The 9,653-nt window shown below is 46.2% G+C and overlaps 1 protein-coding gene across 1 annotated transcript; it reads left to right on the top strand.

The window, feature by feature from the left end:
• Nucleotides 1–917: 917 nt before the first annotated feature.
• On the top strand, nucleotides 918–9,595 carry RNPS1 (RNA binding protein with serine rich domain 1). The gene is given in 8 exon segments (XM_053992368.1): nucleotides 918–953; nucleotides 955–1,013; nucleotides 4,138–4,293; nucleotides 4,569–4,760; nucleotides 5,933–6,035; nucleotides 6,568–6,721; nucleotides 7,183–7,324; nucleotides 8,537–9,595. Coding segments are annotated over 8 exon segments (948 nt in total). The 3' UTR covers nucleotides 8,643–9,595.
• The last annotated feature ends 58 nt before the right edge of the window (nucleotides 9,596–9,653 follow it).

The raw sequence follows: 9,653 nt of genomic DNA, 5'->3' as shown, positions 1-9,653 counted from the left end.
AATTGCCTGTGAGAGAAATCTGCCCTTAAACAAGATGTTGTGGACAGAAGAACAACTTCCTTTCTGCTTTCTTTGGGGTTTTGTTTGTTTTCTTGTTTTCTGAACCTGTTCCATGTCAGGTTTTATGTAATACCCCTTGGTTTTGCAGCAGAACAGAAAATAAGTCTGTTTTTCTTCTTGCCACACACGAATTTACAGACACCTGCCCTGGTCTTGCTCATGTCCTGTGATGGAGGTAGACAGGACATATCCTTCCACTGCATTCAAGAGGTGAAGCTTCCATCATTAGGAATTTAACAAACATGCCTGTGGCCATACACATAAGCTGATCTACACCTGCTTCTCAGAAAGATCTGTCACTTTTAAGGCCCTGCATTAGGGATGGGGTCAAAATACGCTTCTGGATTTGTTCCTCTGAAGTCAAAAGTCAGGCAGCCAGTGTGGTGAGAAGGTCAGAGGTTCTGTGTCTGCAGTGGCAAATTTCCTTTTTAAGTTCACACTTTTAAGCAAACGCATTTGGCAGGGAGAGAGAGAGGCTACCCGTCCCACATGACATGAAACGCCACTGTATGGTGCTTCATCTTAACTCTTTCATTCTCCTCTTCCCAATTTTCTTGCAGTTGAGAGGGCAAATCCCCTCACAGTAGTGCCGTCCCTACACCCGCCACCACCTCAAATCAGTCTGCGTGCTGTGTGAACCTGAGACAGGGTGGGCCAGAATTCACGTGTGGGGGCTGCAGCCTGCTGGGTTGTCAAACTCCTAAAACCCAGAGCTGAAGCCCAAGCCGTTACTGTCGTTACTGCTGCTATGCAGGACAGGGTTTGCAAGAACCTTTATTTCACCGGCAGGGGTGGCAGCACCCTCCCCAAGCCCGCTCCTGTCCGCTTTAGGCCCTTCCGCCCGCCCCGCCCCCGCTATGACACCATCACCGCGCGCCGGCGCTGCTCCTGCTCGCCCGCCCGCTCGCGTCAATCTCGCGCGACGGGCGCGGAGCGGCGGCGGCGCTGAAGATGTGAGTGCGGGGCGGGGGCTGCGCCATCCGCATCCATCCGGCTGGGCCGCGGCCCGACCGGGCCCTCCGCCGCGCGGGGCACCGGGGGGTGTGCGCTGGGGCCGCCGAGAGGCGATGGCGGCGCGAGGGTCGGGGATGGGGTCTCGGAGCCGCGGCCAGAGGCGGGGCGGGCAGGGGAGGGAGGGCCGGGCCGGGGCGGGGCCGGCCGGGGAGCCGGGCCCGGGTGTCGACGCCGCCGCGGCCCGGCCTGGGGGAGGAGCGTTGTGCGGGCACGAGGGACGGGTTGCTGTGCTGGTCTCGCTGCCCCCTGCCCCACGGGCGCCATACCGGACCCACGGCGTGCGGATTTGGCTGCCCCGCGCTTCGCCGCCGCAGAGCTGGGCCGAGCGGCCGTAGTGGGCAGAGAAGTGCCGGGCGCCGAACCCTCCTCACACCTGGAATTCTGCCGGTTTGCAGCTGAAGATCTGGAGCAAACTGTCAGTAGAGAACTCGTCTATAGCCTTACGGGAAGCCTGAGGGCGAGCGAGTTTGCTTCCTTTGCACAAAACTGCTGCTCTGAGTGTGCAGATTCTGTCTCTAAAGCAGAAGTGTGTGTGAGATGGACGTTTGGTTTGTGTAGATTGCTCTTTAGACTTTCTGTTTTGGTGTGGATGCCCCTAAACCAGCTATTTTTTAGAGAGTGAGAGGTTTTTTATTGTAAGGATGAAGCATGTTGCTTAGAAATGCAATGTTGTTTAGCTTTGTGTCAGAGTACTGTGATTTATTCTTTCCACATTTTCCAGTGAATGTCTGAACTTCTGCAAGTGAAAATGCTGACAAGGTAGGGTGAGGTTTCCAACTAAAGTGAGTTTGGCCAGTGGCATTCCTGAGAAAGGATTAAAACCATTGGTTAGTTTGGAGACTGCTTAAATGTAGCATCATTTGGTGAATGTTCCAAAGCCATGTGGCTGATCTGCCTGCTAAATGCCTGTCCCAAGGAGCATTAAGCAGGGAAACCTGAAAGGAGATTGTAGCCAGGTGGGGGTCAGGCTCTTCTCCCAGGCAATGGGCAACAGAACAAGAGGACACAGTCTTAAGATGCACTGGGAGGTTTAGATCAGACATTAGGAAGAATGTGTTCACAGAAAGGGCGATTGGGCCACTGGAAGGGGATGCCCAGGGATGTTGTGGAGTCACCATCCCTGGAGCTGTTTATGGAAAGACTGGATGCAGTACTGAGTGCTCTGGTCTAGTTGACATGGTGGTGTTGGGTCAGAGGTTGGATTTGATGGTCTCAGGTCTGTTCTAGTGTAATTGATTCTGTGATTCTATTTCCTGCCTCAGCAGCAGGCTCGGTAACAGCAAACATGCTGGTCTTTATCTGTGTTTCCTCTTCCCTTCTCCCAGAAGGGGTAAAACCAGATCTGACTCTTGAGCACTAACAGATAGTTTTGTATGCTGATAACCTTATGACTTTGATAGTTCACAAGTGCAGGAGGAGCTGATGTGTAGGCAGAGATAAGCCAAACCTGTCTATGGGATATTTAGAAGAAGAAAAATGGGCTCTGGGTGACCTAATTGCAGCCTTCCAATACCTGAAATGAACCTATAAGAAAGATGGAGAGAGACATTTTACAAGGGCCTGGAGTGACAGGAGAAGAGGGAATGGCTTCCCACTGACAGATGGCAGGTTTATGTTAGAGATTAGAAAAAAATTCTTCCCTGTGAGGGTGGTGAGGTCCTGGCCGAGGATGCCCAGAGAAGCCCCATCCCTGGAAGTGTTCAAGGCCAGGTTGGAGCAACCTGGTGTAGCGAAGGCCATAGCTGGGGGGTTGGAAAGTGATGAGTTTTAAGGTTCACGCCTTCCCAAACCAGTCAGTGATTCTGTGATTTTTATGAAAGGAAAATCTTAGGTTCCTGGTTTCACAAGACCAGAAAACCTGTCTGTTCTGTACCACCCAGCTGGGCTCATGCAGTGGCTTTATGATCTGCATGCCCCTCAGACCTTGCACTGGAGAGGCACAGAGCTGGATAGAAATGTCCTAAAGCTGAGTGACATACACAGGTTTGCTTGTCTTGGCTCCCTTTGCAATGCCTGTGGGACAGTCCATAACTGCTTTCTTCCTGCCGCTGGTGCTAGAGGAGTCATTTCCTTTCCCAGCAGCTTCTGCCAGTGGCACATCTGTGTGTGGGTTTCCTGTCCTCCATGCAGAAAGGCCATGGGTGTTTCTTGGTTTCTGCAGGGAGCTGGGTTTGTGAATATTCATTTGTGTTGTTTCTTGCAGTTGATGTATTAGGGAAAACTGTGAAGCTGAAAATCAGGAAAGCAAGTTTGACTGTTCAGAAGTAATCTCTTCCCAACCATGCATTTAATTGCAATTCAGAGAATAAAGTAATTGCTTACCAGAAGCACAGAAGCAAAAAGATTGTTTGATGCTGTGAGCTGGAGAAGTTTTTTTCTTGTTCACTGAGTTTGCCTGTGATGTATGTGGGGATGGAGATGTTTCCAACATCCCGCATTACAGTGCATATTTGGTGCTGCTACAGATAAGGCTGGCAGCTCCAACACACTTCTACTCATTCCTTGAATGTTTAATTCCTTGGTAGTTGAGAGTGTCACATTCCTTTAAATGTTATTAAAATGTTACAGGCAGGTCTGTAATGAAGGTTTTAAACAATCCCCATGGAATAATCAAAATGCTACATGTTTATAGATGTTGCAGATTTTGTGACGAATGCAACCCTCATATGGTAAACATCTGGAAGTCAACTAATGCCCAGCATTTCAGTGCTAAATAGAGAGGTGTTAACTCTGTCTCCTTTTGGATCTAGAGCAAAGAGAGAACTGGTTCTCTGAATCCAGGAGTTAGAAGTGAGATGTGAGACATGGGGCCTGTTCTGCTGCTATGGAGATCTCTGAAGGGGAAAAGGAGTTACCAGGATTGAAAAAGAAGACTTTGCTAGAACTTTTTCTAAAGTGTCTGGAATTGCCTAATGCTTTAACTGCACAGTTTCAGTGATCCTGAGTTACATTCAAAGTTCAGTGTTTTGTGTTGCTGTCCTGTTCTTTATTTGGGTGTGGGGCTGGTGTTGGCTATGTTTTTTTTTTTAATTAAGTGATACCTTCTGTAATTTGTTGTTAAAGGGCTCCCTCCCCAACCAAGCGCAAGGACAGGTCAGAAGAGAAATCGAAGGACCGGTCCAAGGATAAAGCAGCCACTAAGGAATTGAGTGAAAAGGATCGTGGTCGGGAGAAAACACGCAAAAGACGCAGTGCCTCCAGCGGGAGCAGCAGTACCAGGTGGGTACTTTTATGGGAATATCAAATGACAGCATTTTCAGTAATCAGTAGCTTTATTTGTGGTAGTCTTTGGCCTGTTGAAAGCTTGTGTTGTGTTAGTCACTGTGCAATTTTGTCTAACTTAAGAGGGTTTATATTTTAGGTATGAATTTCTTTGGTTCTCTGGTGAGCTGTGGAACTTCAGTCACAGTTACTCTCTGTAGTTGTCAGAAGTTTCTCAGATGTTGTTTTTCTGGGTATTCCACTAATTTTTATTCTTCTCCCCCTTGAAACAGGTCCCGTTCCAGCTCAACTTCCAGCTCGGGGTCCAGTTCCAGCACTGGTTCTAGTAGTGGCTCAAGTTCCTCTTCTGCCTCGAGCCGCTCTGGGAGCTCCAGCACCTCGCGCAGTTCCAGTTCGAGCAGCTCTTCTGGCTCTCCCAGTCCTTCTCGACGGAGACATGACAATAGGAGACGGTCCCGCTCCAAGTGAGTTTTATTTGTCTTCTAGAAATTGCCAGGTGTCATGTTAATTCCATGTGGAATACAAGACTGTGATCAGAACAGATTGTTCTCTGAAGACCATTTGCTTTCTCCATAACTTAGAGATGTGAATTTTGTTAGAATGGGTGTGCTCTGTTTCCTTAGAATCCAAACATATGCCCTGTAGGAACAGAGATTAAAAACCTAATTTTTAAGAGTCTAAAGATTTTAAATGCTACATTTTTTAGAGGCAGTTTTGATCAGTGTTTCCTTAGTAGTATGGGTCTAGATCAGAGTAAAACTGTTCAATTCCTGTAAACTACAGCCACGACTAACAGAAAAGTCAGGGCTAAAACCATCATATATGTGTATATATTTATATTTGTATTCTTATTTATGAAAAATAAAATAGGAAGGAGGGCAGAGGAAGCCACTGTAAGGGTAACATGGGAATCAGACTATCTTAATGTCTGTACAGTTTTTCCTTTGCATAAGGCAATAAAGGCTGATAAAAATCTGCGTAAGGCTGTGTAGGTTTTTAGTATCACTCAATTCATGGACTTTAAGATTAGGAAGAAGCATAAAGATAAATTTTCTACATACTGATTTTTTTTTACAGATTAAAGTTTCATTCCAGATTTTTTTTTTTTTAACTGCAAAGGCATTGTGATATGCAGCTAATTTTAAATAGATTTGTTTGCATTTTTGGACCTCTGTAGTGAATGGAAGATACACAAGAAACACAAATTATTGAATCTGTTAATTTGCCTGGTTGTGGTATTTATGTGATCTTTATGGCCTTATTTTGCATCTTCAGTTGTTGAGACAAAGAATGTTTCTGTGTTTACAACTGGGAAATGCTTTAACTCTGACCACAACTTCATAGAAGTGCTTGCCAAATTTTGTGTTTGTCGCCCTAGTTGCAGTGAAGTTGTAAAGTTGCAAAAAAAAAGTTCTCAAATTTCAATAGGTTCTAAAGCAAAAGCAGACAAGACAAATGCAAGTCCTGAGGTGTTTCTGAATGGAATACCCTCACCACCACCCCAACACTGTAACTTCTTCAGGACAAAGATGCCCTTCAATAAAAATGGTATTTTTAATCATGTGATAATGACTGGCTTTGGTTTTGTCCTGCATGTTCCATGAAAACAGTAAATGTTTTCTGTTCTTCAAATCAGGTCCAAACCACCCAAGAGAGATGAAAAGGAGCGGAAGAGGCGGAGCCCATCACCCAGACCCACAAAAGTGCATGTTGGAAGGCTCACTAGAAATGTGACAAAGGTAATAATGGCATGTTCCCTTGCAGTCAAGCATTCGTGTTCTTCCGTGAGAATGTGTGAGTTGCTCTTTCAAAGCTCTCCAAACCTTGGTTACTATAGAGTTGCCAAGGTGTTGCTGTTGGGTATTGTTTCTTTGTGTCCAGGTTGATCAGTGAGGAAAATCTTCATATGATTTTGCTGAGTCAAATACCGTGAAGCCTTCTGAGAAACTATAGTGCATAAGAAGTCTGCCTGTTTTGTCAGTATTCCAGACCTTATATCCTGCTTTAGGAAGAAAACGATAGAATTTGGGACAACAGCTGAAATTACCTTGGAGCTGAAATTACCTGGGCAGTCTTTGATAAAGGATCTACAGAGAGCTGGGTTGGCTTGAGTTGTCTTTGCTAGAATGTAGTTTAAAGGCCTTCAGGGGTAAAAGGTTTAGGCTGCTGGAAAAATGATGTGCTGTGGATTTACTGCTCTGTGCCAGCCAGCCCTGGCTGGCAAGTGTGCTCTGTGGTCATAAGGCTCGCTCTCTCTCTCTCTCTCTGCAGGATCACATCATGGAAATCTTTTCCACTTACGGAAAGATTAAAATGATTGACATGCCAGTTGACAGGCTAAACCCACACCTCTCCAAAGGTTATGCTTATGTGGAGTTTGAAAACCCAGATGATGCTGAGAAAGCCCTGAAACACATGGATGGAGGTAGGTACTGACCTGCAAGGAGCCTGTGGGCTTTACAAAAGCTTCAGAGTAGATGGATTTGATCAGAAAATGAGTTAGAAGTGATAGGGATGTCTTTGGTGAACGGATGTAAAGTATTGTCAGTTTTCAGCCCAAATGGCTTTTGTGAGGTTCAGGACAGATCCAAGGAATCACAGAACTATTAAAACTAATCATTTTTTCAAAACAGTGAAAATATAATTTTAAACTTTTACAAAAACTTTTCCAGGTTTACATCTGAACTGCAGTTTGATGGGATTAGATAAAGAAGTCTAGTTAGTGTGTGGACTTTGTCAGAATAGCCCCTGAGCAGGGTGTGGAGCTCTGTGGGCTGATCCCACTTCAGTTCCTTGTGACAAAGCAGTGAGTTGCAGTAGTATGATGTGTATACATTAGTGTTGAACAATACTTACTTCTCCCTGTTTCTGTGATGCCCTAAAAAGGCCAGATTGACGGTCAGGAGATCACGGCCACAGCTGTGCTGGCACCACGGCCTCGACCACCCCCGAGACGCTTCAGCCCCCCCAGGAGGATGCTGCCACCACCGCCGATGTGGCGCAGGTCCCCCCCTCGCATGAGGAGGAGGTGAGAGCTGGGACAATGCTTTTCTTTCTCAGTAGCAACTCATCATCGCTGAAAGACTTGGCATGGGGACAGTCCTCTTGGACTTCACTTTCCCTTGCCAAGTGACAGTAACACATTTTGGACATTGGTTGAACCTGGGCTGCAGTTCCTAACTCATTAGCTCTAGGGTGCCTGCTCTGGTCTGCACCCTGAGCACAGTCTCTGGGAAAGGTCTCATCCTTCCCAGCCTGTTCCCTGGAGTGCCTTCTGCATAAAGGCTTCAAGGTGAAGTGGGAACAGACTTTGGCTGACAGAATACTTGTGGCAGGTTATGCCAGCTTCTTGTTTTTTGGAAGTCCTTGTACCTCCCTCCCTTATTTCTGAATGGGCACATGACCAAAAAGCAGTCCTGTGTCAGGTGAGTGGAGTACACTGGCCCCAAGGTGTGATCTGATAGTTGTGCAACTTGGAGCTGCCTGATTGTGCTCAGGTAAGTTCTGAGTCTTCAGTGTTAACATATCTTCAAAATGTCTTACTTGTCAGTAATAACTTGATTGCTAAATAGCTTTCAGCCACAGGTTTAAAAATGAGCAGTAATTACTGTGGCATAAGATCTAGGAGGCTTTTTGGCGCTCCTTTAAACACACCTTTTGCTGAGATCTCACAGATGCAGGTTTGCCATTCTCTCCTCGTTTGTTATCTTTCCTACTCCAACTTTTACTGTCCTGTTAGCTCTGCTAGTATTCTGTGCCTGGAACCTCTGTGTCATAGCAGTAGGTATACTGATATGACTGACTGTTGGTTGTAGTACTGAGAAGCTTGAAGCTAAACTGCTTCTGGAGTAAGCTTCCTCTAAGGAGCTTCCTTGTGATTTGAAAGGATTTGGTTAAATCCTTCCCCTGAATATCACTCCTTCAGGAGTCAAAGATGACTTCAGGTGAAGGAGGATCTTACCTAGGATCTGAGCTCATTTTCCTTGAGGAAGAAGATAAGTTTCTTGTCTGTTGTTCAGGTATTAATCATTTTTTCTGGTTCCTTAAGCAGAGAGAGGATAGCCAGAATGTGTCCTCTATGGACACAGCAGGACTGTTTTGCTCAAGCTCTTTCCCATGGTGTGTGAGGGATTTTGGCATGAGGCAGGGAAGTGTTTTTAAAACTTGGTAGCTGAGCTGACCAATTACTTGAACCTGTTGCTTGTCTCCTAATGGAAACTTTCTCCTCCTTCCCTGCCAGGTCCCGCTCTCCTCGGCGCAGGTCTCCTGTTCGCCGACGCTCCCGATCCAGGTCTCCCGGGCGAAGGCGCCATCGCAGCCGCTCCAGCTCAAACTCCTCAAGATAAAGCAAAAGGACTGGACAGCTTTTTACTTTTTAACTTAAATCCCATCAGATGGAATATTGTACCTTTTTTTTATAATGAATCTGGGTGAGGAGGAGTGAGAGATAATCCTGGCAGTGAAGGCAGTGTAAGAGGGGAGAACACCAGTTCCTGGCCAGTAACCTTTACTGTGAGGCTTCTGGATTCCTGGCATTGAATTGAAATTATTTTAAAATGGCTTTGATTTTAAAGGCTGCAAAAACATCTTTTCCAGATAGAGGGAGGGAAAGATGTTTCAGCCTCTCTTTTCTCCAGTTAGCAGCTGCTGCTTGGTGATTGTAAACGTTTAGCACGCTGTACAGACCAGCATGTAAATCTTGAGCTAGTTCAGAACCCCAGTGAGTAAGACAGTGAGCCACATACCTTGATCTCCAGGTGCCAGCACAGGATTTTATCAGGGCAGCTGGAGGCCAGACCTGCCTGAGACTTAATTCAATACAGAATTGTTGCTTTATTCCAGTTCTGGCTTACACCAGGCAATCACCACAGAAACAATGGTCTAGCCCAGTGAACATGACACTATAGAGAAGAAGCTGGAAAGCCTAAGTGTTCTGTAGCTGCCCCCATAAGTGATATCTTTCACTTTTTCGTTGAGGGTGTTGGTGAAAACTTCCTACTCAGCCCACAGTGAAACAGTGTGAGTGCTTTTACAAATACCAAACGAGTGACTGAGTACCAACCCCTTGGAAACTGCAAAGCAGAGAGGGAGGCTTGAAGCCATGATGCTGGCTAGAATAACGGGTTCACACAGGGAAAGGCAAAGAATTTACCACCTGTTGTACAGTCAATACTATATAGATTTTTTTGTTTGTTTGTTTTGCTTGTTTTGTATAACTTTGTATTCTTTTGGGCCATGTTGTGTTTGTACTTGTGTAGGACAAGCAGTTACTGAATAAAGCAATAGGGTTGAGAAGGGCTATGCCGCCTCGCTGCCTTGCGGTGCGCGGGGTGGGGCCGCGGGCCCCGCTCCAGGCG

Source organism: Vidua macroura, chromosome 16, assembly GCF_024509145.1.
Source record: "Vidua macroura isolate BioBank_ID:100142 chromosome 16, ASM2450914v1, whole genome shotgun sequence".
In the NCBI taxonomy this organism is placed as follows: domain Eukaryota; kingdom Metazoa; phylum Chordata; class Aves; order Passeriformes; family Viduidae; genus Vidua; species Vidua macroura.
The sequence above is the reverse complement of the archived record's forward strand: the minus strand, read 5'-3'. Positions and strand labels throughout refer to the sequence as shown.